General features: G+C 39.1%; 1 protein-coding gene across 1 annotated transcript; it reads left to right on the forward strand.

Annotated features, from left to right (window-relative positions):
• Window positions 1-224: 224 nt before the first annotated feature.
• Window positions 225-26586, forward strand: LOC103507769 (glutamate receptor ionotropic, kainate 2-like). The gene is made up of 12 exons (XM_026822547.1): window positions 225-386; window positions 4254-4457; window positions 5795-5998; window positions 6414-6518; window positions 6968-7267; window positions 8478-8703; window positions 9226-9372; window positions 23289-23393; window positions 23507-23595; window positions 24048-24401; window positions 24845-24997; window positions 25861-26586. The coding sequence occupies exons 1-12, from the start codon at window positions 249-251 to the stop codon at window positions 25927-25929; spliced, it is 2094 nt and encodes a 697-aa protein (XP_026678348.1). The 5' UTR covers window positions 225-248; the 3' UTR covers window positions 25930-26586.
• Window positions 26587-27751: the final 1165 nt, after the last annotated feature.

Raw genomic sequence — 27751 nt, forward strand, 5'->3', positions numbered from 1 at the left:
AAACTTGCCGCAATAAGGGATAACGCTCGTTCTCGGAACGGCTGGCTTCCTCCTATCCTGACTTCCTTTTATCTTATTCAATTTCGGGACTATAAAGACCTCCGTTGTTAGAGTTCTCTCTATCAAATCTCTTAAAATAACCCCTCTCCGTTCGTTCAATTGAGGATTATGCGATTATGTACTTGTTTATAATTTTGCGCTTGTTTTAAGAAACTTTATCTTCTTTGTTTCAGGCCGAGCCAGCCCTGATGTATGATTCCGTACACGTACTGGCGGCAGGGCTGGCACTCCTTGACAAGAGTTCTGTCATCAAAACATCCAACTTATCCTGTGATCTGGAAGTACCTTGGAGGGATGGTCTGAGCTTGTACAATTATATTAATACGGTAAGATCTTTAGGTACCTACTATTAAGGGGTCTAAGAGTGGTATTATTGAACAAACCTCAAGATAGGTATAGTGTTGACTTGGGGGCTCCTTTTCCTATAGGTAGATAGATAAATACTATGGCCGGAGCGAAGCCACACTTTTATGAGATAAAACATAAATTGGATCTAAGTTTTTTTTTTTAACTTTAAACCAAGGGGATTAACTAAATAGAACTCAGAATTTGAGACTTTATGGATGTGTGGATTTAATCGACCAAAAGTGTACCTATAATAATTTTCTTTTCCGAAACAGAAACGATTTCCGCTCTTTAAGATGGCGGATTTCCTATGATTTATGTATAGTAGGTACAGACGCTAAAACGCCAGGTTAAATGAACTTCAGAAAAGGAGAAATTGTCCCAGAAAGTTTCCGAAAGGAAAATACGACTCAATTTGATTGATTAATAACAATAATAACTTTGGTGTAAAGTTTTGGATAAACCCATAGCACTCCGGTTGTGGGAATCAATAGTTCCCTTGGTTTACAACACAACCCTCTTCTTTTCCACCATTTAATCTTCTTCTAAACGTTTGTCTATCTCAAATTGTCCATTCAACCCAGCAACTGTGTCTCGTAATAATGGTAAATGATATCATTTATAATTCCCTCTTTGTGGCTTTGTGAAGGGAAGACAGTAAACGTGCGGTATAAATGCAACAGGGACAAAACTTGCCGCAATAAGGAAACAATTAGAGAAATCTTCTTCTCCCCTTGCCAATGTTTGTCTTACTCAGGAGTTCCCAAAGTAGGCGGCAGAGTCACCTTGAAATGACTGCTTTGGAGTCTTGGGACAGTGATAGTTGACAACTCAAATTGGCCATTCAACCCAGCAACTGTCTCTCGTAATAATGGTAAATGATATCATTTTATAATTCCCTCTTTGTGGCTTTGTGAAGGGAAGACAGTAAACGTGCGGTATAAATGCAACAGGGACAAAACTTGCCGCAATAAGGAAACAATTAGAGAAATCTTCTTCTCCCCTTGCCAATGTTTGTCTTACTCAGGAGTTCCCAAAGTAGGCGGCAGAGTCACCTTGAAATGACTGCTTTGGAGTCTTGGGACAGTGATAGTTGACAGTGTTTTTTTTTTTTTTTTTTTTTTTTTTTTTTTTTTTTTTTTTAGCTCTGAAGTAATAGAGTTTTGCAACTAAAATGAGCGTCCCTTTAACAGTTAAAGAGTTTAACTGAACCTTTTAACGTTACTTGACGAAAACTCGTATCTGCGCATGTGCAGAAACCTGTTTTGGTCAACTTCGGTTATCGTCACTTAAGTTGGCGGTACAAAAACTTCCTCATGCCACGAATATTTTTTTCACTCTTTGCTATGGCTGTATTTTGAGAGATTTCAACCTCCATAAAAAAAGTTGTCAGTTAGTTCTTTTGTAGTAGTTCTGTAGTTAGTTCTGCTGTATATTATCGAATAGTTCATCCGATTTTGCTGAAATTTGATATACCTACCTGAATGTGTATTTTGTTCATTATTTTATTTTATTCAATTCCTTTACCTTTTTAAAGTACCTACCTACCTAATAAAAGACCCTCCATTATGTATTATCTACTTTGGGAGGTACTCAAGGTTTGCTGCAGAATCTGAGACCTTGTCAGTTATTCAAATAAAATTAATCTTTTTTCAAGTTTTTTTCTTAATAATCCCTTGCGGGTTTGATAATTATTCAGAATGAAATAACTGGATTATTTAACGAAAAAAATGACGATCAAAGAGAAATTTAAAGCCGCTTTAAGAAAGATTTTCTACGAAAAGTAGGCTCGAAGGTGTGGGTATCAAAGAAAATTTTATTCGTGGATTACCTATATAGATTCCATTTTCAATATAAAAGATTAATTATAACCTACATTTTCAATAAAAACATATTAATATTTCAATTTAAATAAATCTAAAACTAAAATTTCATAGACTGTAGTTACAACAAGGTTTTTTTTTACGAATGATTCTACTAATCCTTTTACTACAAGAGTGTGCCGGATGGCGCGCGAACGTCAAGAATGTCAAGATTCCAAAACTAGGCCCACTAATATCTAAAGCTTCCTCCGTGGAATGAAAGGGTATAAACAAAAGCTGTGAAAAGTTAAGAGGAAAGAAACACTAGCAAGAAGTTTTAACAAGACAACATCATTATTGATGGAAAACTTCAATGAAATTTTGGCCCTCTACCAAGATTTTTCATCCGGGAGTGATAGGAAGGGTTTGGGTTGGGGTTGGGGTACCTATAACCGGGTAGGGTGGGGGCTAACCCACGTTATCACATCTTTCCTTATGCTTTTACCTAAAATTGTACTTGGCTAGCTATATATGAAGGAAACCAGAATATGAGTAACATTTTATTACCTACATAGTTATGGTACTTCACTGAACTGTAGTGAAGTAAGTGGTCGTAAGTAGCATCAGCCAACCTAGTTAGCTTAATTTGTAGCTTGTCTGCTTTGTAAGCTCTAGGTCGCGGGTTCGATTCCCGCCCGGGGCGGATTTTATCCCAAGCAGATAAGGTTCGTTCTCGGAGAGGCTAGAATTTTCCTATCCAGTCAGGTTTAAACTCAGATTGTAATCCCGAACTTTAGGAAAATTAGGTTTAGAAAAGTTGTATTGTATTTTCCTTTCGGGAAACTTTCAGAAGCCAGCCTAGTTAGCTTAGTTGGTAGTGCGTCTGCTTTGTAAGCGCTAGGTCGCGGGTTCGATTGCCGCCCGGGGCGGATTTTATCCCAAGCAGATAAGGTTCGTTCCCGGAGAGGCTAGAATTTTCCTATCCAGTCAGGTTTAAACTCAGATTGTAATCCCGAACTTTAGGAAAATTAGGTTTAGAAAGGTTGTATTTTCCTTTCGGGAAACTTTCAGAAGCCAGCCTAGTTAGCTTAGTTGGTAGTGCGTCTGCCTTGTAAGCGCTAGGCCGCGGGTTCGATTCCCGCCCGGGGCGGATTTTCAACATACATACTTGAGATCTCTGCATTTTGCTGACCTTACTTTTTACCTCCATGGCCATTGGAAACCAAGCTGGTTTTTGGCCTCTAACAAAATGCGCCTCCATGAATTTCTATCCAGTGCTGACAAAAAACAAAAAAATTAAAATGACTTTTCGCGGAGGAAATATTTTGGGAACCTCTAGTGTCTCACCGGTCAGACTAATTAAAAGTAAAACAAAACTTCAAAGTGACAAAGTCGAGACCTTTAAGTAGCTTTGCTCCACTTAAATTAAGTAGCTTTTCTCCACTTAAATTGACTACTTTAACAAAGTAAGTTCTACGTCTTACAATTCTTACAAGGGATTATTTGAACGTGAAGCAGGAAGGGCGATGTTTCACTGAGAGATAGTTGAGACATTGGTCACTCGGTTGTTGTTATTTATAATGAAAGCGATTGAGATCGTCCCGTAAGGTAGATGCTGCTTTAGAAATTGAAGACTTCACTTAAAATGTTGCTTGATTGCTGAAGCAGGGTCCTTAGTTACGTTGCGTCTGAATCTGCTAATCTCCGACATTTCCAACTTACCTAATTGAGAACCCAAGTGTCCTTAATTGAGATTAGTTCTTAACTAGGACAAACTTCAGTTTACTGTTGAAGTGGTTAAAACGCTCGCCTGGTAAACAAGAGATGCACATTGTTTGAAAGTTTGACCACAATAATAGCAGTAACGATGTCAACTGGAACCGTCCACACTGCCTCGACAACATAGATTCACCTAATCGATCGACGGCTGTCGACTATGTGTGGACACAGCTTTAGGTCTGGAGAACTGCTACTTACTTTCCGTAGGGAACTGCTGAAATAAAGGGACTCCTTGGTCCTTTTATCATTTTTCTATTGACATTCCAGATAAACATCAACGGTCTAACAGGCAGGATCGAGTTCAAGGAAGGGAAGCGAGACAACTTCAAGCTGGACCTGCTCAAGTTAAAACGGGAAGAGCTGAGGAAAGTGGGACATTGGACTCCTGCTGAAGGGATCAACATAACTGACCGAAGTGCCTTCTATGAAACCAGTACCAATAATGTTACCCTCATTGTGATGACCCGAGAGGTAAGACTGACGCACCAAACTGCTGACGGTGTCCTTGAAATGGGTGAACCGTCATTAGTACAAAGGGTACATGTTGGTACTGTTGATGATGCTCGGAAATTGAACTTAGAAATGTCTTGCAACTAGCTGGAAATGACAATCAATGCCGCACTGTAAGTAACTTCAATAATATTATTATCTTGGAAAATAAAGACATACCTACTGTGTAGAATTAATAAGTAATAATTAGTATTACCTAGTTTAGGAATTGATATCAGATGGTCGTTAGCACCTCAATAAGTTTGATAATAACACTCAAAGGCTATTAGATATGCCATAACTCTCGATCATAACTTTGACACCCGTTTTACACCCACCGCTCCGTCAAAAACATTGTTAGGTGTTTTAGCCTAACTATAAAAGCCCATTAACAAATCCGTACAGCATAAAAGCATACTTTATCATGAAATGGGTTTGCGAATTGCAATATTTCGTATTCCCTGACATTGATTGAAATTAATGTGTGCTTTTTTTGCTACCATTTTGTCCATTTTTTTATATCTATGCATGCCCGCCCGCGCTATGTCGACGAAATTTCATTCCATTGTAACTTTCACGATGCATTTGGTAAAACAATTATTCAATAATGCAACAAAGGTTTTATTTACTTAGTGATATGTTTTACTGTCCCGACATTTTCTACTTCTCTGATGCGTGTGTGATAGTGTTGTCATGTAGATTAGGTCGGGATTACGAGATCTTTTGCTATGTTATTTTTCATGATTGGCATATTCCAGTTTAAATGAGTCTTAATCTTGATTCTTAATGCATGGCTGTCTCTCTCTCTCTCTCTCTCTCTCTCTCTCTCTCCGACATACACTTTCCTTTGTTTACATCCTGAATTCATTCTTGCACCAGATTTTTTCAGTTTTTGCCTTGTAAATTAAGAAGTTTGATTACTTTAATGTATACAGGTTTTTAAAGCTATTGCCCTTTGGCTAAGGTCTACGAATGTTTCATCACCCTGACCACCCTGGATTAAGTAGGACCGGGAAATACCAGCAGCACGAGGGTGTCTAGATGATCATCTATCCGCATCCCAACCACGTCACGTTGCCTTTAGTGATCTATTGGGAACTGGAGCATTCAACGTGCTATTATTCACGCTGGCAGCTACATTGGAGGAGTTTCTGGTTGGGATGGAAGAGGAAGAAGTCGGTACAGGTGGGTCAATAAATGGTACGTTTTTTAGGTGGGCGAATAAATGGTACACTTACCCTACCTACTGGTTCCTCACGTCGCGTCGTAATGTCTGATTGGTCCTAATGCTCCTCCACCATTTCTCCGTGTTTTCTCAGGAAAAGCCTTATGTGATGGTGAAGAACGATGCTAACCTCACTGGTAACGCCATGTTCGAAGGATTCTGCATCGATCTCCTCAAATCTATCGCCGCCCAGGTTGGCTTCCACTTTGTACTCCGACTGGTTCCGGACCATACGTACGGTGTGTATGACCACGAGACCAAAGAGTGGAACGGCATCGTTAAGGAACTGATGGATAAGGTGAGCTTGATTTACAGTTCAAGTAGGTGGGAAATGGGGTCTTCTGTTGAGAAATTTTAAAATCCAGTGTCCAGTATTCGGAGTAGTGTCCTCATTTCGCAATTACCTAATCTAAAGAAATCAAAAACTATCAAATGGATGCTTTGCTTAGGCGATGGTATAAAAATAAAATTAGTACCAGTCACATTATCACTTATTTTTCAGCGATTACGTCCACTTTGTATGAACCACTTTTTCTGCACAAATGAACCATTTCATCAAAAAATTATCAACCCTTCTTGTATTTGGTACAAGATCTACCTACTTAATTAAGTTGAATTCTAAGATCTAGAAGACAATTCTAGATTCTTGGGGTTAGAGTCTTTCTTCAAGTTTCTTTCTCATTCTAAATCGGTCTTTTGTGACATTTTTCCAGAAAGCGGATCTGGCTGTTGCATCAATGACAATCAACTACGCACGAGAGAGTGTCATAGACTTTACCAAACCTTTCATGAACCTTGGCATTGGGATTCTCTTCAAGGTACGTAGAACCAATAGGAACTTGTTAGCTATTCGCGTTTAAGGAATGGAAATTCATGATCGAATTGAAATTTTGTACGAGTGAAGAGTTTAATGCATAAGGGATTCTTGAATCATCTCCCATTTTAGGTTTATTTACGCATCAATTCAGTGATACCCCCTGGCTTACATTTACCATTCTATGAGGAACTTACTATTAATGGTAAGTGGTAAGTAAGGGAGAGCTAAGAAATAGCCCCCATAAAGAGGGAGACAAGCGATGTTTCCCTACCTCCTATGGAAAATACACTTCTACAAACTGGAGTGTCTACAAAGTTTTAATTATTCATGCAACTTACCAACTAGCTACCTAAGCTATGTTTTTATGTGATTGTGTACCCTACATTCTAACTTTATTACCTTACCTTACATTCTCCTACATTTCGACCCCCGGCCACGTTTCTACCCCAGGTACCGACCAGTCAACCTACCCGTCTCTTCTCATTCATGAATCCCCTGGCGGTGGAGATTTGGCTCTACGTTCTGGCCGCCTATCTCCTAGTCAGCTTTACCCTATTCGTGATGGCCCGCTTCTCCCCCTACGAGTGGAGCAACCCCCACCCGTGCCTGGCAGAGTCACCCATCGTGGAGAACCAGTTCTCCGTGTCCAATAGCTTCTGGTTTATCACGGGGACGTTTCTCCGGCAGGGGTCGGGGCTTAACCCTAAGGTACTCCAGCAGGGCTCCTCGAGGACGCTTGATACCGCTCTGGTTTGGTTTTTCGAATGACCTTAGCTCCGGTTATACTGTTTGATTGTTTTTCGCATGACTTTTATAACAGTCATACTGCTTTTTGAATTATTTTTCGCATGATTTTACTTCTGTTGATTTCCATTTACTTAATTATACAGCTCTAAGGGATGGGTCTACAGTCAGCTGTAGACCAAATTCCACTTTTTCATATTTTTAATGTTACTTTTTAGCTAAATTCCCTTTTTTCTAGATTACCTATATCTTTAACTTTTTATCCTCTATATTTTATTGCATTTGCGATCATCTATTAATATTGAATAGAGCTAAACCTAGAGTAATGTATATCTCCTTCTTTTCTCCATCTAATTCTTTCAAATCCATTATTTATCCATTATTTCACTTCATAAATAATCATAATTGTCGGAGAGAGAGAGAGAGAGAGAGAGAGAGACACAGACAGACATGCATTAAGATTAAGACTCATTTAAACTGGGACATAAAGTAAACAAATAGAGCTAAACCTATAGAGTAATGTATATTTCCTTCTATTCTCCATCATAATTGTCGGAGAGAGAGAGAGAGAGAGAGAGAGAGAGAGAGACAGCCATGCATTAAGAATCAAGATTAAGACTCATTTAAACTGGAATATGCCAATCATGAAAATCACTGAAGGCAACGTGACGTGGTTGGGATGCGGATAGATGATCATCTAGACACCCTCGTGCTGCTGGTATTTCCCGGCCCCACTTAATCCAGGGTGGTCAGGGTGATGAAACATTCGTAGACCTTAGCCAAAGGGCAGTAGCTTTAAAAACCTGTATAAATTAAAGTAATCAAACTTCTTAATTATTTACAAGGCAAAAACTGAAAAAAATCTGGTGCAAGAATGAATTCAGGATGTAAGCAAAGGAAAGTGTACGCAATCATGATGATGAAAAGTATTCGCTGATGTTTGCAGGACTCAAAAATCGAGATCTATCAGAAGATGTGGAGGTACATGGAAAGCAAAAAATGCATTTTATTTCTCGGTGGTCAGGGTGATGAAACATTCGTAACGATAGACCTTAGCCAAAGGGCAGTAACTTTAAAAACCTGTATAAATTAAAGTAATCAAACTTCTTAATTTACAAGGCAAAAACTGAAAAAATCTGGTGCAAGAATGAATTCAGGATGTAAGCAAAGGAAAGTGTACGCAATTATCATGATAAAAAGTATTCGTTGTTTGCAGGACTCAAAAATCGAGATCTATCAGAAGATGTGGAGGTACATGGAAAGCAAAAGGCCGTCCGTGTTTGTGTCTGACTATGAGGAAGGAGTGAAGAGAGTGCTGGAGGGGGACTATGCATTCCTGATGGAGTCTACCATGTTAGATTATGAAGTGCAGAGGAATTGTAACCTCACTCAGATAGGCGGGTTATTGGATTCTAAAGGATATGGGATTGCAACACCTAAAGGTAATTAGACTTTATCATCGGCCACGGCCCACGGCCTAAATCTAAGGAACCTAAAGGTTGGTTATTCCTTGATAGACTGTACAAATGCCCGTGATGTCACTGATGTGTATCTAACAGGGAGTAACTCGGGGACACGTTGTGTACTGTAGTGTAGTGGCCAAGACGCTCGTCTGATAAACAGGAGGCCATGGGTTCAATCCCTGCCAAGGTATGGTAATTCATGCTGTACAGAGTTTGAGAATTTGACCACGAGAATAATAGTAGTAGTAGTAGTAGTAGTAGTAGTAGTAGTAGTAGTAGTAATCTACTGATGGGGTAACGGGACCCTTTAGTGCAACATTTGCAGTATAAACATTTAAACAGGCATTAGCAGCACTATTAAGCTGCGTCCAGTCTACCTCGTCGATCGACGTCGTCCGACACCGTACACTGCCTTGACAACATAGATTCACTTCTTCACCCCGTCGATCGACAGGGTCGACTATGCCTAGCCTCATCTTTATGATTCCTTTTTTTTTACAGGGTCCCCATGGCGGGATAGAATCTCGCTTGCTATTCTCGAGCTTCAGGAGAAGGGTACCATACAGATGTTGTATGATAAGTGGTGGAAGAATACAGGGGACGTGTGTAATAGAGACGAGTATGATATACTATTTATTTATATATTAAGTAGGTATAGGTATCTGATAACGTTCATTTTACATTTTTCCAAGATCATCCATGGAAGCTAGAGTTTCGATTTTGCTTTCTTTCTTCTTTTTCAATAGTATTTTTCCATGCTTGACCCATAAGTAAGCATAGTTCTTATCCATCTTGAGTTTTTTTGCCTCATAGAATAACTTTTTGTAATATGGAGTAAGATACTCGTTAAAGAAGAGGGGCAATGTGCTATTACTATGCATAACATCTCCCATTTTAGAGTAAAGCTTACCCTCTTTGACTTTGGTCAGCACATCGTTTCTCACTTCTTCGTTTCTGAATTGAACCACCAATGAATTATTACCTGCTTGGTTATCCTTCGAAGGCTTCACTATTTTGTCCACTCTGAACTGGATGTTATCTGAGGTGTATCCTGTCCTTTCAAGCAACTTTTGAACAAATAGATTCTCATCTACATCCACCTCCTTAAATCCAGAGATCTCTAGTTTGGTACTATGGTTCCTTTGTTCTGTTTGATGTACAATTATTTCCAATTGTCGAACCTTACACTTCAGCTCCTTATTTTCCTCTTCTTGTGTCTTTAACCTTTTCTCAAACAGTACGTGTTTTTGTTCCAACCTTTTGATTGTCTGTGTCATTTCATCAATCTGATTGCCATAGAAAGTGAGACTTTTTTCCAAATCACCAATTTTATCATCGAATTTTTTCTTTAGGGAAGCTTCAAGTCCCGCAAACTGCTTGGTCAGTGCCCCCAGTTGACAAAGAATCTTATCCTCTTTAGAAGAGTTCTCCCCTCCAGAGAGGGAGTTGCTCTTAGGAGTGCCTTGATCTCCTGACTTACTCGTAGCAGGTTTAGCAGCAGGCGACGGCTCTCTACAACTTGGACATTTCCAAGCTGCCTTTCTCTCAGGCCCCATGGACCTCCATGAACTATCACTTACTGTAGAGCAAGGAGAAAAGTGATATCCCCTCTTACATTTTCCACAAGTAGCGAAATCTCCATCCGTAGGCAAAGCCTTTGCACAAGTTCCACACTTACTCATATTGGTTTTTATGAATATACCTACGTAGGTATTAGCTACACAGGTGCAATGTTTAATTGGTAAGAGGAAGCAGAATGAATGAGATTCTTCAAACTTGTAACTTGGTGTTATCACTGTTACGTATCTAGGGTTCAATGCTCAGTTCGATTGATTAGGTATCTACTATCTAGATCTATTAATTGTCTCGGATTAGGTTTCTCTCGGTTTGATTTAATTTAAAATGACGAAAAAATTTTCAAATTTTCAAAAAAATTGATCAATTTTAAAGTTTTGCAAAATATGTTGTTTTTTTTTTAACTTTGTTTTGTTGTTTCTATTCGTAAATATTTTACGTCATACAGTTGACAGCTGATAAATGTTCTTGATTATAATGGCCGCCGGTTTTTTGTTTAAATTAATAAAATTAATTATTATTTAAAATCAAAAGTTCGACTTAAATGCAATGTATAAAAGCTCTTTACGGTTTCTCTGAGTTCATAAAAGATGATTTTTTTATCTGTTTTATTAATTTAACAAAGTTCAGTTTGATTTTAAGAGTGAAAAGTAAAGAAGTACCTAGTGACCCGGATTAACAAAGGAGTCAGTACCCACGCACAATACCTGGTAGGATTTTCACTATTTTTTCTATGTTTTCTTGGTGGAAATTCACAGCTCTTGATTTTCACTTGTAGTACAGCTTTTACTTGATAAATTACACCAACTTTCACAAAAATCCATTAGGTATAACTATAAATATTCTTAAAAATAGCAAGAGAAAATTGAAGCGTCTACTTTGTTTACTAGAGAGAGAGAGAGAGAGAGAAGAAGAGAAAGGAAAAGAAGAAGAAGAAGAAGAGAAAGGAAAAGAAGAAGAAGAAGAAGAAGAAGAAGAAGAAGAAGAAGAAGTGGATGAAGAAGAAGACGACGACGACAAGGAAGAAAAGAGGAAGCGAAAGAAGAATTAATTAGCCAAGACCATGAAAACATAAAAAATGAAGGTGAAGAACAAGATTGACAATTTGACATTGGTCGACCTTTTGGTTCTTATCCTATCCATCAACTTATAGACAACTCGACTGGTCATGCAACTATCGTCACTTCAGAAACAACCAGGCAGAATGAAAAACAAACTAGGTATGAAAGTATGAACTTAGAGGTTTGATAGAGGGAACTGTGACTGCTAGGGTCTTATCGTCCCGAAATCGAAGAGAGGTCGACAGGATAGAAGAAAGCCAGCCATTCCGAGAATGAACCTTATCCCTTCAGGATAAAATCCACCTCGGGCGGAAATCGAACCAGCGGCCTAGCCTTACAAGGCAGACGCTCCATCAACCAAGCTAACTAGGCTGGCGAATATGAGGAGGAGAAGAAGGAGAGAAAGAAAACGGAGGAGGAGAAGGAGAAGAAGGAGGAGCAGAATAAGAAGAGAAAGAAGGGGAGGAGGGATAGAAAGAGAGACCTAACAAGGGAGAGAAAAGACGAAAAGAGTAGGAAAGAGGAACTGGGAGGGACATATTTTAAATTTAGTTTCCACTCAGTCTTCTTTTTAAAACCCCCATAGCCCAAAAATACCATTTTACCATTTGCATTTACATATGTAATGTAAGTTGTACCTCTACCCAGTTTATTACATACCTATCTACTAGCTTTTAAGTAGGATTTTTTCGTTCTTTAAGAAATAATTAAGTACGGATGTGGAATATAAAAGTCCTAATGTGTATTTTTTTTTCATAAAAATATGAAAAAAAAAAAATAAATAAAATGAAATAAATAATAATAAAAGTTGCTAATTTGTTTGGTTGGATTCTAAAGGATATGGGATTGCAACACCCAAAGGTAATTAGACTTTATCATCGGCCACGGCCTAAATCTAAGGAACCTAAAGGTTGGTTATTCCTTGATAGACTGTACAAATGCCCGTGATGTCACTGATGTGTGTCTAACAGGGAATAACTCGGGGACACGTTGTGTACTGCTAGTGTAGTGGCCAAGACGCTCGTCTGGTAAACAGGATATGGGTTCAATCCCTGCCAAGGTATAGTAATTCACGCTGTACAGAGTTTGAGAATTTGACCACGAGAATAGTAGTAGTAGTAGTAGTAGTAGTAGTGGTGGTAATCTACTGATGGGGTAACGGGACCCTGCAACATTTGCAGTACCTATAAACATTTTTTTTTTTTTTTTTTTTTTAAAAGAGGTTTGACAGAGGGAACTGGTAAGGTCTGTATTCTGTATAGGTATTTACTTTTAGCAAATCATATCTCGCAAATTTATAATTTATTATATATAAGTAAAATTTTACTCATGTCTGTACATTACTGAGAATCGTGATTTTTTTAAATTATATTTCGTAGGGGTCCACAACCGAGAACTGACCCTCGGACCATAGCCTAGTACAGACCCAGGAGAAAATAAATAAACCATGTTAATGAATAGAAGCGTCCTCAACGGAGCCTTGACCATAGTACCAACCCTGGCAGAAAATGAAGAAATGGAGCCCAGTTTTTCTCTGCGATGGGTAGGAGAAAGCTAGCCGTTCTGACAACGAACCTTATCTGTTCAGGATAAAATCCGCCCCGGGTGGGAATCGTACCCGCGGCCCAACGCTTACAAGGCAGACGCGCTACCTGCCAAGCTAACTAGGGTGGCAACAACATGCTCAAAACAGAAAAAAAAAACTTGTAATAGGGAAAAAAATGCAAGTTGTAAAATAATTAAGCTCAATATTTTTTTTTTCCTTTTATTAATACAGGTATTTATTTCTTGCTATTCAGTCTAATGCAATTAGCAAATGGGTTTATTGCAGTCCCGTAATATTATTCCCCAACATGAAATCACTGGGTGCAATTAATTTCGCTTATCAATGTTTTTTTATTCCTGGATAAGCACTCACCTAATACTCGGTATGTAGGTAGGTTATGCTCGATAATATTACTCGTACAGTAAAGGATTATTTATACAGGAGGTTCAAAAGAACGTAACGATTTTAACTTTGAAACAAAATCATCAACCTTCGTGGTGTAGGTAAGCGTCCATAGAGGAGAACCGAGCATCGACCACAGCCTAGTACCGACCCAGGAGAAAACAAACCATGCTAATGAATAGAAGTGTCCTCAACGGAGCCTTGACCATAGTACCAACCCTCGCAGAAAATCAAGAATCAAAAGAACCTAACGATTTTAACTTTGAAACAAAATCATCAACCTTCGTGGTGTAGGTAAGCGTCCAGAAAGGAGAACCGACCATCGACCCTCGCCTAGTACCGACCCAAGAGAAAATAAACAAACCATGTTAATGAATAGAAGTGTCCTCAACGGAGCCTTGACCACAACGGAGAACCGACCATCGACCACAGCCTAGTACCGACCCAAGAGAAAACAAACCATGCTAATGAATAGAAGTGTCCTCAACGGAGCCTTGACCATAGTACCGACCCTCACAGAAAATCAAGAAATTGAGCTGAGTGTTTTTTCTGTAATGGTGTCGGCGAGGGTTAATGGTTATGGTCGCCTAGCGGTTAGCGCGGTGGATTTCGGATTTAGAGGTTGACGATTCGAATTCTTGTTTTTTCTGCGATGGTGTCGGCGAGGGTTAATGGTTATGGTCGCCTAGCGGTTAGCGCGGTGGATTTCGGATTTAGAGGTTGACGATTCGAATTCTTGTCAAGTCATAAAATGTATCGAGGTGCATTAAAGCAGCGCGCGCACTTAAGGTGGCAATGGTGTCGGCGAGGGTTAATGGTTATGGTCGCCTAGTGGTTAGCGCGGTGGACTTCGGATTTAGAGGTTGACGATTCGAATTCTTGTCAAGTCATAAAATGTATCGAGGTGCATTAAAGCAGCGCGCGCACTTAAGGTGGCGTTCCGATCCTAGCGGCCGGGTCGAACGACTTCAATTACAAACTTCCAGTCGAACAAATTATTACAAAAATAGTATTTTAAATCACATGAAAACCTCACGACCAGGCGTCCCGGACGGGAATCGGACCCGCGGCCTAGCGCTTACAAGGCAGACGCACTACCAACCAAGCTAACTAGGCTGGCTGAGAGCTATGTCTAACTGATGAGTTCAAATAAGAACGAAACGCGTCTTAGGATGCTCTCAGGTGTTGGCTAAATACTCAACGTGATGCTATCGCCGCTGCTGACTATCTACCTGTCTAGAGTGTCCAGGTTAGGTGTCGGTACCTATTTTCCTTTTCGGGAAATTGACCACTGTTTCATTCAGTTTCGCCAGCCTAGTTAGCTTAGTTGGTAGTGCGTCTGCCTTGTAAGCGCTAGGCCGCGGGTTCGATTCCCGCCTCAATATATTTTGAGAATTTATTTATTAGACTTACTTCATCATGGACACTCGTTACTGTGTTGAAAGCCCAGAAGAAGTTAGGTAGTAGACCAGCCAGCCAGCCACGGTAGACAATAAAAGGTCACAGGAAAAAGACGGAAGAACGCCAGCCAAGTTTGCTTAGTTGGTAGGGCGTCTTCCTTCTAATCGCTAGGCCGCGGGTTCGATTCCCGCTCGGGGCGGATTTTATCCTGATGGGATGATGTTCGTTCTCGGAAAACTGTGACATGGGTTTGTTATCTTGGAGAAAAAAAAAAAAAAAAAAAAAAAACAACCCATTTTCAGAATTTTTATTTTTGGGGTTAATTTGATTACAGTATATTATTTTATGCGTGTAATTGTAATTACAGTATATTATTTTATGCGTGTAATTGTTGTATCAGTATATTATTTTATGCGTGTAATTGTAATTACAGTATATTATTTTATGCGTGTAATTGTAATTAGATTATTGCTATTGTATTTACCTTTGCTCTATTAGACTTTAGGTATGCTTAATTCTTGGTAAGGTCTGTATTCTGTGTAGGTATTTACTTTTAGCGAATCATATTTCATAAATTTATAATTTATTATGGAAGTAATATTTTACTCATGTCTTTACATTACTGAGAATCGTGATTTTTTTTTAATTATATTTCGTAGGCGTCCACAACCGAGAACTGACGCTCGACCATAGCCTCTAGTACAGACCCAGGAGAAAATAAACAATAATGAATAGAAGCGTCCTCAACGGAGCAGTGACCATACGAGTAGTACCGACCCCAGTGTCTGCACTCCAAATTTTTAAAAATCACTAGATTCGAGGAAAATAAATCACTAGATTTGACTTGAAAATCACTAGATTTCTAAATTCTTCCAAATGGTAGTTTATTCGTGGTTTTTGAGGGTAGAAGTCTCATATAATAATTTTCATAGTGAAAAATCCTCTATAGACAATGGAAAAACTGGTTAACTTTACTTTCTATGACTCCAATAACTTTTTTTCTTTTTTTTTTAAGCTAGCAGCACGCTATTGGCCAGATGGTCACCCATCCGGGTACTAACCACGCGCAACCGTGCTCAACTTCAGTGATCACCCTGTATACTAGTCATATCACGCAGTGCAGCATAGCTGTAGTCAGGATAATGTCGGGGTATAGAGAGAGGTCGACCTCTTCTTATGATTGAAATATTGTCACGATAACTTCAGTGCAGGACTCCAGGGCCGTATCCATGGGGTGCTCTTTCATAAAAGCTTGCTTCGGACCACCCTGTAAACTAGTCATATCACGCAGTGCAGCCGGAATCGAATGGTGCTACTTTTAGCACTCTCTGACTTACAGTTAAGAAGTTGCGGGTTCGATACTCAAATGTAATAGAAAGTCGTGTGATGTTCACACCAGATTTTTATTTGTATGAAAAAATTTCAAGTTTGAAACTTTGAACTTTAGTCAAAATTCATTTATCCAGTAGCTAGTATTCACATCTCTAATATGTCTATATGATTTTTATGAGTAGATTTACAGTCCACAACATACAGGATTCAAGCATCCTTGATTTTTTTTTACTTTTTTAAAGGTTCAAAAACTGTCATCTGTAGTTGAAAAAAGGGGAGAATTCCAGTCGTTTGATAACTTCTTTCTTCTTTGTGCAATATAAAGGTTCAAAAACTGTCATCTGTAGTTGAAAAAAGGGGAGAATTCCAGTCGTTTGATAACTTCTTTCTTCTTTGTGCAATACAGTCCAGGACTCCAGGGCCGTATCCATGGGGTGCTCTTTCATAAAAGCTTGCTTCGGACCACCCTGTAAACTAGTCATATCACGCAGTGCAGCATAGCTGTAGTCAGGATAATGTCGGGGTATAAAGAGAGGTCGACCTCTTCTTATGATTGAAATATTGTCACGATAACTTTAGTCCAGGGCTTTAAGAGCAATTTTGCAATGAAATTAAATTTCTTTCAAAAATCACTAGATTATGACCTCAAATCACTAAATCACTAGATTTGCCAAGAATTCACTAAATTTAGTGAAAAATCACTAAGTCTGGAGACACTACGATAACTTTAGTCCAGGGCCGTATCCAGGATTTTGTTCCAAATTTACCTACGGAGTCCAAAATTGTAAAATGATAATACAAATAAATACCTATAAAATATAATTATTAGGTATTAGTTTACGGAGTCTGGAGTCCAACATCATTGAAGGAAGAGTATTGGGGAAAAGACCTAGAGGAAGACCCCGAAAATCTTGTTTTGACGATATTCAACAACTGATGGGCTGCTCTTCCTACCAACAACTCAAAGGTGAAGCAACAGACAGACATGATCAGCAACAGACAAGGCCTTGCCTTTAGATACTGATGATGACGGAGTCTGGCCTACAGTAAAGGAGAAAAATGAAGCCCGGGCCCCCTCGGCCCCTCTTCTTTCCCGAAAGGAAAATCCGCTTTTAAAAAAAGAGGTTTGACAGAGGGAACTGTAACTGCTATGGTCCTATCGTCCCGAAATCGAAGAGAGAAGGAAGACAGGATAGGAGAAAGCCAACCGTTCCGAGAACGAACATTATCCCATCAGGATAAAATCCGTCCCGGGCGGGAATCGGACCCGCGTTCTAGCGCTTACAAGGCAGACGCGCTACCAACCAAGCTAACTAGGCTGGCTGAGAGCTATGTCTAACTGATGAGTTCAAATAAGAACGAAACGCGTCTTAGGCTGCTCTCAGGACCCTCGCAGAAAATGAAGAAATGGAGCTTAGTTTTTCTCTGCGATGGGTAGGAGAAAGCTAGCCGTTCTGACAACGAACCTTATCTGTTCAGGATAAAATCCGCCCCGGGTGGGAATCGTACCCGCGGCCTTGCGCTTACAAGACAGACGCGCTACCTGCCAAGCTAACTAGGGTGGCAACGACATGCTTAAAACAGAAATAAACCTCGTAATAGGAAAAAAAAAAAATGCAAGTTGTAAAATAATTAAGCTCAATATTTTTTTTTTCCTTTTATTAATACAGGTATTTATTTCTTGCTATTCAGTCTAATGCAATTAGCAAATGGGTTTATTGCAGTCCCGTAATATTATTCCCCAACATGAAATCACTGGGTGCAATTAATTTCGCTTATCAATGTTTTTTTATTCCTGGATAAGCACTCACCTAATACTCGGTATGTAGGTAGGTTATGCTCGATAATATTACTCGTACAGTAAAGGATTATTCATACAGGAGGTTCAAAAGAACCTAACGATTTTAACTTTGAAACAAAATCATCAACCTTCGTGGTGTAGGTAAGCGTCCATCCGAGAGGTTGGCGGTTTTCTGGCGAATGTCTTTGATGTGCGTTGCACTAGTTTGGACGTGTTTGCAAAGCATCGTGCAATGCAATGCAAATGATGTACCTACTATAGGCCATTACTAGTTGAGTATCGGTACAAAAATTCTCGGATACATGAAAAACGTTCGCATTCGTCAGATTTGATTTTACTTGCAACGTGCAATGCAAATGCTTTGCACATTGCTTTGCACGTTGCATTGCACAAGTCTGGACCCACCATTAAGGGCGCTAACTCGAAATAATGGGTTTTTGTGATTCAGATACCATTAGATAGAACTCTTTTGTAGCAACTGATGCTAAAAAGCATCATCCTAGCTTTAATAATTAGTTATTGGTTTGAATCGACTCTTTTTTTTCTAAATTGAAGGGTTCTCTTGAAGAAGCTCTTCCGCCCAACTTGAGACAAAATCAGTACATAAAAAAAGCAAACTCTGAGGCTTAGTTGTAGGGACAAACAACCCTAAAGGTTGGTTTAAGTTTATACGAAACTATACTCCATGTGTCAGTACAAGAAGATCCTTTCGAAATCTCCTATTTCACAGAGCGTAGGTAGCACAATTATGATATCAGAGTGGTTTTCTCCGCAAAATCATCGGGAAAAAAGAACTTTTACAAAGTTATCTAGAAAACTTTATTAATATATCAAGTTTTCAAGTACTAATGTACTATATAGCTTTTTTTTTTTTTTTTTTTTAAGAGGTTTGACAGAGGGAACTGTAACTGCTATGGTCTTATCGTCCCGAAATCGAAGAGAGAAGGAAGACAGGATAGGAGAAAGCCAGCCGTTCCGAGAACGAACATTATCCCATCGGGATAAAATCCGCCCCGGGCGGGAATCGAACCCGCGGCCTAGCGCTTACAAGGCAGACGCACTACCAACTAAGCTAACTAGGCTGGCTGTGGAGAAACGAGAACCTGGGTTAAGAGATTAGGTTCGTTCGCGAAATGTATCCTAGACGGATAAGGATGGTTTTCGGAACAGTTGGCTGATGGCTTTCTCCTATCCTGTCCTCCCTCGTTCAATTTCGGGACGATAAGACCTCCTTTGTTTACAGTTCCCTCTATCAAACCTCTTGAATCGTTCCCAGAAATAAAGGCCTACCTATATATGATATCTTTGCTACTATATGCCCTTCTTTCTAGGAACGATTGTGAAAAAGTTTACTTACTTTATGGACACCCAGTGATGTTAGGCGTACGGATTTCTCCGTACTTGTACGGAAATTCTGACCTGGGTATACGGAATACGGATAGAACTCTCATGCGTACGCAAAATGTAACGGGAATTTCAGGAATCTGAGCCGGCAACACTGAAAATATTTCATCAGTGGGATTTTTTTTCATGGAGCTAGGATTTGTATTAATCTACCAAGAAAACATACAAGAGGAAGGCCCAATAAGCACACCTGGTGGCGGCAACAGAAGAAAAGACTGGAAGAAAGCGGACTATCAGAAGCTGACACTCAAAATAGAAGAGTTTATCACCTGCGAACAAGGAGAGCTGACCCTAACAGTGGACACTGATGTACTCGTAGGATTAAAGCAAGGGAGATATAGCTAGGATTTGTATTCTATTTATTTATTTATCGTATGACTTTTTATTATACATCAATAAATTCAGTATTGTATTCTAACTTTGTGGACACCCTGTACGTAGGAGTATCAAGATTCAGGTTGGGGGGGGGTTCGGGAACACTTTAGAATGATTGCGAGTTTGAGATAGTGTATAATGATCATGCAATAATATTCCCTGAGACACCCTAAACACCCGCAGTGTCAACGGAAAATGGTTGTGCCAAAATATTGGAATAAATGCAAATAATTATCGGTATAATTATTTAGAAAAGAATCTTCACAAATTAAAATATAAATTTTAAAAAAGACAATTGAGATTCATGTGTCCGTGTGTCTGTCTGTAAACAAAATATCTCGAGAACGGTAAGAGCTAGAGTAGCTGTCAAATGTGACAAGGATGCGACACGAAACTTTTGGTTAGGATCGGTGCAACGGTTGGCGGCATTTTACCGCTTTTTCGGTGTAATTTAACAATATCTCGGTATAAGCTAGAGACTTGAAATTTGGTATGTAGTTCACAAATGTGATAAGAATGCAACACGTTTGGTTGAGATTGTTGCTGCGCTTAGCGGTATTTTGACCGCTTTTGGACAGATTTCGACCGTTTTTTGGCGGTTTTCAGCTATAGCGACAAAACGGTTAGAGATATTGTAAAAGTTAGGGTAAAAGAACACTCAAATAAGCATCATTCAATAGGATAAGGAAAGTCGTGTGATGTTCACACCAGATTGTTGTTTTTATGACTACAATTTTGGAATACTACTGGTTTGATAGCATTCTTTAAGCCCTTTCTTTTGATAAAATTAGCAAACAGACAAAACAAAAAATCCACTCCCATTACGCCAAAATTCCCCGGAAAACAAGAGGGTCCATCGGTCCACACAAAAGCCTGTTTGATAAAATGAACGAAATTGTTTGCGAAGGAAATAAGGGGGAGAGAAGAAAAATGGAGATTGAGTGAAAATGTAATCAAATTTAATAGGAGGAAAAGAGGGAGGAGAGTATATCAAAAGCAGATGTTGAAAAGAAATATTTGATTTCGAGAAAATTGGAGTAGAAAAAAATTGTAAACAAGGAGAGAGGGAGAAACAACGTGCTATCGCTGCTGACTATCTACCTGTCTACAATGTCCATCAGGTTAGGTGTCGCTGGCGGTACCTATTTTCCTTTTCGGGAAATTGACCACTGTTTCATTCACTTTCTAATAGAGCACCGGTCAATTTTCCATTGGTAGGTAAGTGCGTCAGGGGTCAGTTTTCCCGAAAGGAAACCACCTCCACTTTTGCTATCTACTGCAGAACCCAAACCACCTACATAAAAACAACGAAATAATATCTTACGATCGATTTCTGAGAGGGAAGGAGCCTTTGGAAAGTCATTTCGAAACTTAACGGGCTCTCTAACTCTCTTCAGAACATTACTTAAATTTTCTACCTCCCCCCTCCCCCTCTCTCCGTGTGCACGTACCTTTTCAACCCCCAATATTTAGACAGGGTGTCCGGAAAGTAACGGTACCACACTAAAAGGGTGATTTTGTGGAAGGACTATCACCCATATTTATGAACAAAATGCTGGCTCTCAGCAAGTGCTCAAGCATCAATTCCAAACATCTGATTGGCCAAAATTTGTTCAAGACTGATCTGAGACCGAGAATTTTTGTTCATAAATACGGGTGTATAACTTCTTCCGTAATACTCTGACTTTTGTCTGATCATAGGTACATATTTTAGGTAATATTAAGCTTAACTCCATTCACAAAAAGCCCAATCCGAGGCTTAGGTGTAGGGGCAAACAGCCCCAAAGAATGAGTTAAGCTTATACGAAGACCAAGTCGCTAGTTCGATTCCCAAAACCTGGACAAACTTTATCTCTTTAGCCAACACCTGAGAGCAGCCTAACATCCATATTTATGAACAAAATGCTGGCTCTTAAGTTCGTGCTAAGCATAGTCTCAAGGCATTTGATTGGTCAATTTTGACTTGAGACTGATCTAAGAACGATCATTCTTGTTCATAAATACGAGTGTCAGACGCGTTTCGTTCATATTGGAACTCATCAGTTAGACATAGCTCTCAGGTGCTGGCCAAGAATTTGGAAGTGTTATTTTTATAGGTACTTCAGAGATGGAAATTGTGGAGAAACGAGAACCTGGGTTAAGAGATTAGGTTCGTTCGTGAAATGTATCCTAGACGGATTAAGGATGGTTTTCCCCTCCTCTTCCTTCGATTCTTCTTCTAATCCTTTTCCTTCTCCGTGCTTCTCCTCTTCTCTCTCTCACTATCTTCCAAATTCGTTTTAGCTATCGCCTCTTTGCTCCTTCGTAGTTCTTCTTCCTCTTCTTCTTCTTCTTCCTCTCTTCTTCTTCTTCGTTTAGTTTCGGTTTTCGACGTGGCTAGAGTCCAGATCTTTATCGGGAAATAATTTATGGTCGAGTGGTTTTCGGAACAGTTGGCTGATGGCTTTCTCCTATCCTGTCCTCCCTCGTTCAATTTCGGGACGATAAGACCTCCGTTGTTTACAGTTCCCTCTATCAAACCTCTTGAATCGTTCCCAGGAATAAAGGCCTATATATCAGGGGTGGCCAAACCGGGTTCCCTTGGGTTCCCTTGGGAACCGCGAGCCCATTTTGAGGGAACCGCAAGCTTGTTTTGAGGGAACCAAAAATAATAATAAAAAAAAAAAACGGGAAAAAATAAAAGTGTAAATGTACCTTATTGAGTACCTAATGGAGATATTTTGAATATTTTGGGTGATTTTGTAAAAGGTCGACTAAGCTCCTTTCCGGAATGCTCTGACTTTTGTCTGATCATACATATTAGGTAATATTAAGAAATTAAAATGAGATAAAAATAAATAAATTATTCTTATCAAGACAATTTCGATTAAGATGATTTAAATTGGTGAGCTTTCGATGTCACTCAGGACATCATCTTCAGACCAAGATAAGGTAATATTAAGCTTAACTCCATACACAAAAAGCCCACTCCGAGGCTTAGGTGTAGGGGCAAACAGCCCCAAAGGATGGGTTAAGCTTCTACACGAAGACAAGTTGCTAGTTCGATTCCCAAAACCTGGACAAACTTTATCCCTTTAGCCAACACCTGAGAGCAGCCTAAGACGTGTTTCGTTCATATTGGAACTCATCAGTTAGACATAGCTCTCAGGTGCTGGCCAAGAATTTGGAAGTGTTATTTATACTTCAGAGATGGAAATTGTGGAGAAACGATTTTTTTTTTTTTTTAAAAAAAAGAGGTTTGACAGAGGGAACTGTAACTGCTATGGTCTTATCGTCCCGAAATCGGAGAGAGAAGGAAGACAGGATAGGAGAAAGCCAGCCGTTCCGAGAACGAACATTATCCCATCGGAAGACAGGATAGGAGAAAGCCAGCCGTTCCGAGAACGAACATTATACCATCAGGATAAAATCCGCCCCGGGCGGGAATCGAACCCGCGGCCTAGCGCTTACAAGGCAGACGCACTACCAACTAAGCTAACTAGGCTGGCCAGTATAATCATTTAAACAGGCATTAGCAGCACTATTAAGCTGTGTCCAGTCGACCTCGTCGATCGATGTCGACCTTACACCGTACACTGCCTTGACAACATAGATTCACTTCTTCACCCCGTCGATCGACAGGGTCGACTCTGTCTAGCCTCATCTTTATGATTCCTTTTTTTTACAGGGTCCCCATGGCGGGATAGAATCTCGCTGGCTATTCTCGAGCTTCAGGAGAAGGGTACCATACAGATGTTGTATGATAAGTGGTGGAAGAATACAGGGGACGTGTGTAATAGAGACGGTTGAAAATTTCACAGTTTTCTTTTGTTTTTTTCGGAAAAATCCTTTGTCGTGTGATGGTTCTACAATGTTAGTCACTTGTTAAAATGTTTATGAATTCAGTGAGTGTGTTGGAATCCAAGAGCTATGATTTTATCAACGGGGATAATGCGAAGAAATGGCAGGGTGTACTTGCATTGTCACTCAATAAAGTAAGTTGACTCTTTTTTTCATTTTGGGAAGCCAGGAAAAAACACTTTCAACTGGAGTGTTTTTGTGAATTTGAGCAAATTTAAAATGGTTTTGTGTTATTTTAATTAGTTAAACTAATCACATCTTGTATGGCATCTTCACTCAAATTCTAAAAGATGCTTGCTGAACAACAACAAAGACATAGATCTTTTCTATGAAATTCAGAGGACTGATAAGAACGTCAAAGGAAAATCCAGATTCAGGTGAAAATTCAGAGATTAGCTATATTTCCATAAGTAACTGATATTTCCAACCCATTTTTGATTGTTTTCAAGTACCAACGCTTGTCACAAATGTCATTCTCAGGCTTCACTATGCCAAACTCTTTGATTTGACTTGGGACTTCAACCAGCAATGTCCTAACAGAACTTCTCTGATTTATGAAATATTGATTGTTCTAATTTTCCTTCAGGTTTTGCAACAAGTTCATCCTACTTTGACGGCAAGGGAAGATGCATGTCTCTACGTTGAGTCCCTCGTACTGAAAATCTTGGCCATGCTATGCTCAAAACCCTCGCCACACACAACATCCGATGTTGAAGAAAGGGTGAGGAGGCAATTTCCGACACCTATAGATAAATGGGCAATGCATGAAGCCAAGGAAGCGATAGAGAAATCAAAGAAGAAAATCAGTTGTCTTGTGTTACCAGTGGAAAAAATCCACTACCTTCTGTCCAAAGATGTTCTGCAGTATAAAGTTGAAATGAATGTTAGTATTTACATCACAGCTGTACTGGAGTACATCTCGGCAGATATTTTGAAGCTAGCTGGTAAGTGATCTGAATACTATCTATCTGTTATGTTTAAAGTTGTAAATAATTGGGACTGACAATAATATAAGCTTGTAATATTTTATGTATATGTACACTGTCACACCAATCTGTAGCAGTAGCAGCTAAAACTCAACATAACCCAACATTTTACATGTTGCTAATCATGTATTCTCACCCCTAACATTTCATTTTTATACAGCACTTTCAGGAGCAATAAAAGGGGTGTGAAAAAGAAATAATAGCATACATAAATAAGTAAATGGAATTTATTTATTATGTACTTCAGAGTTGTTGAAATCTGGCTTAAGTACAAACTCATGTATGAAGCCCACTCTGAGACTTAGGTTTTGGGGCAAACAGCCCTAAAGGATGGGTTTAGCTTCGAAAAATCTATATCCTGCAACTTACCTACCTATGTATTGTATTCTATTTACAGCAATCATTGTGTTCAGAGATGGCTGAGGAGCTGAGGTTCGCTATTCGATGCCACGGATCTCGTCAGAGGCCCGCGCTCAAGCGAGGTTGTGTACGATGTTCCCCAGGGACAACCTATGTGCCTGCGGGACTCGATATGCCCCACATGAATGGAGTAAGTTTTAGAACATCGACATTTCAACCTCCTTTAACTATCATTCTCATTTGAAGGAAGCAATGTCCTTACTTTGAGACAAATAGACTGGCAAAATGACGGACCTGACACACAAAATTAGAGATTTTTTTTATTTTATATTATTATAAAGCAAGGGTCAGAGCCCTGTTTATTTACAAGAATAAGAAATAAACAATACATAATATATGGTAAATAAGGGAACTATATATAAAACTTCCTTACTTATCCTGAGAAATTAGAGAAAATGTATCTCGTAAACATAAAAAGAGTGAAAACTAGACTTAAAATAGATCTTAGGTACTTAGTTGAGTATTTTATGCTATGGATATGGACTATGGAGCAAGAAAAGTGAACCAGACATCTCCACTATTTTTTGTCTCTGGCACATTGCATACTCAATTAGTTTTACGGCGCTCATACAAATCGTAACTCAATCTAGCCAAGGGTTTCCGTTTGCAAACTCATACCTAGATCAGAATATTGAGTTATCACTAAACTTATCAAGTAGGTACCTACCAGTAGCGACATAAAAAGTAGAACATAAAAACAAAAGAAAAATCACACATCTATACATTCTATACAGATAGGTAAATAATTAGATAATACGTGTAAGTGGTTAGCAAAATTTGATGTTTCTGATCCTTTCTGATTTCAGCAGGACTCCGGAATTCTGCCGATGATGGAAATTAAGAAGTCACCCATCGGATACGAACCGGACATACAGAACATAAAAACAAAAGAAAAATCACACATCTATACAGATACCTAGGTAAATAATTAGATAATACCTACGTGTAAGTGGTTAGCAAAATTTTATGTGTTCTGATCCTTTCTGATTTCAGCAGGACTCCGGAATTCTGCCGATGATGGAAATTAAGAAGTCACCCATCGGATACGAACCGGACATATAGCCATCACTGTGCTCTGACCCTCTCAGCGAATCCGCGGGTCAGAGTCAACATTTCCCTAACGTTCAGTTTCGATTCCATGAGAGCTCTTGATTGTAAATTTTACAAAGAGTACCCAAAGAGTTTACAAACTCGGTATTCTTTACTTATGTTCATTTGGGATTAAAGGGACTTTGGAATTCGAAGTCGTGCTCCTTTTAAAATAAATTTAAAAAAAAATCATTTGGGATTTTAGACCTTCCAGACTAGATGTAGGTAGGTACTTGAGAAATCACCTGTTTCCTCTTTAGTCTGGTACTTGATAAGGTTCATTTTCGGGACGGCTGGCTTTCTCCGATCCTGCCTTCCTTCTCTCTGCGCTTTCCGGACGATAAGACCTGGGCAGTTACCTACAGTTCCCCCTCTATCAATCCTCTTTTTCTTCTTCTATCGTTCAATCCGCTTCCAAGAAAAATCGTAGATTGTGTAAGTACAAAACTTTTGACCGTAATAATTACCTATAGGTAGGTCTTTATGTCATAGGACTAAGGAGAAAGCCAAATGGATGTCCCCTTTCAAACACCCTCCACTAGTGGACAAAGAAATTAGTAGCAAAATAGTGATGAATGAGGTCCTGGAGCCTGTGTAGATAATTATTATTGTTAGGTAAATAATTATAAATACATAAAATATATATACCAATTTCGTTGTTTTATAATAAAATTATGTAATTAAATTACCTACCTATAAGAATCATTAAAAACTTTATGAACTATTCGTAATAAAAGACATTGTGTCAGGCTGATTCAGAGTTTGTCATGCACCAATAAAAATATTGTGTTGAAAATTTTGTCAATAGAACTACTTAGGAAGGTACCTACCTACCTGAGTGTGAAAAAAAAACGAACCATCTAATGGAGGAGTTGCAAGTGGGTAAAAATTATAAATAAATGGTCGATTCCTATGTAAAAAGTTAAGAAAAATCCAAATCTGAGGTCAAAACTCCGAAAAAACAACTGTAAAAGGTCGAAAATTCAATTTTTTTAATGAAAAAGTTCAAAGATTTGTGACGTCAGACTTAACGCAGTTGTTATTTTTGTCCGCTAGGTAGCACCACTATGCAAGCACGCTAGCGGAGGAGCAGAAAAAACTGCGCAGAAGCGTATGCGCACAAACACATTAATGCGTTGCCTGCAAGGGAGCTTTGCTCGGGACATTTGATGTGACGTCATCGCCTACGGGAGCGTATGCCGTGACGTCAAAGTTTACGATTTACCGGTATTTTTTAAATCGATTTATCTCGGGATCTAGAAGTCGTAGAAGAAAAAGAAAAATTCCGTTGGTCCTCATTTTTCCTGCTCTATGACTTTGAAACACCACCCAAGTAAGCGCAACTGATCTATTAAAATAAAAATAGAGGAACACGGGACAAAACGGTACATCGGGGCAAAACGATGCACCGCCCTTTTTTAGGACCTATTAGGAAGTGCCGAACTCTCTTGGATGGACTAGGAACTATTCCTGCAAGTGTTATCTTCGTTTTGATCTGTGGTTGATTCTTATATCTTTTATTATTATTATTATTATTATTATTATTATTATTATTATTATGTTTCTGATTGGTTGATTTCAAAAAATTCCAAAAATTTCAGCCAATCAGATTGCAAACCGAGTTTAAAATCTCTTGTGTGGTCCCCGCCCCCGCACAAGTTTTCATGCAACGCGCCCCTTCCGAGAACTCAAGTCGATACTAGCGCTAGTGCAAAAGTAGCGGAGAAATTTTGTGTAAACAAAAGAAATTTCAAACCCGCGAAGATTTGAAAATCATAAATGTCGCCTTAACTCG

The sequence above is a fragment of the Diaphorina citri genome, unplaced genomic scaffold, assembly GCF_000475195.1.
Source record: "Diaphorina citri unplaced genomic scaffold, Diaci psyllid genome assembly version 1.1 scaffold340, whole genome shotgun sequence".
Lineage (NCBI taxonomy): Eukaryota > Metazoa > Arthropoda > Insecta > Hemiptera > Psyllidae > Diaphorina > Diaphorina citri.

Coding starts and splice junctions, on each gene's coding strand:
- LOC103507769 (XM_026822547.1), top strand. CDS start 249: ATGTATGATTCCGTACACGTACTGGCGGCAGGGCTGGCACTCCTTGAC. Junction 387..4,253: donor TGTACAATTATATTAATACG/GTAAGATCTTTA, acceptor TTGACATTCCAG/ATAAACATCAACGGTCTAAC. Junction 6,519..6,967: donor GCATTGGGATTCTCTTCAAG/GTACGTAGAACC, acceptor TTTCTACCCCAG/GTACCGACCAGTCAACCTAC.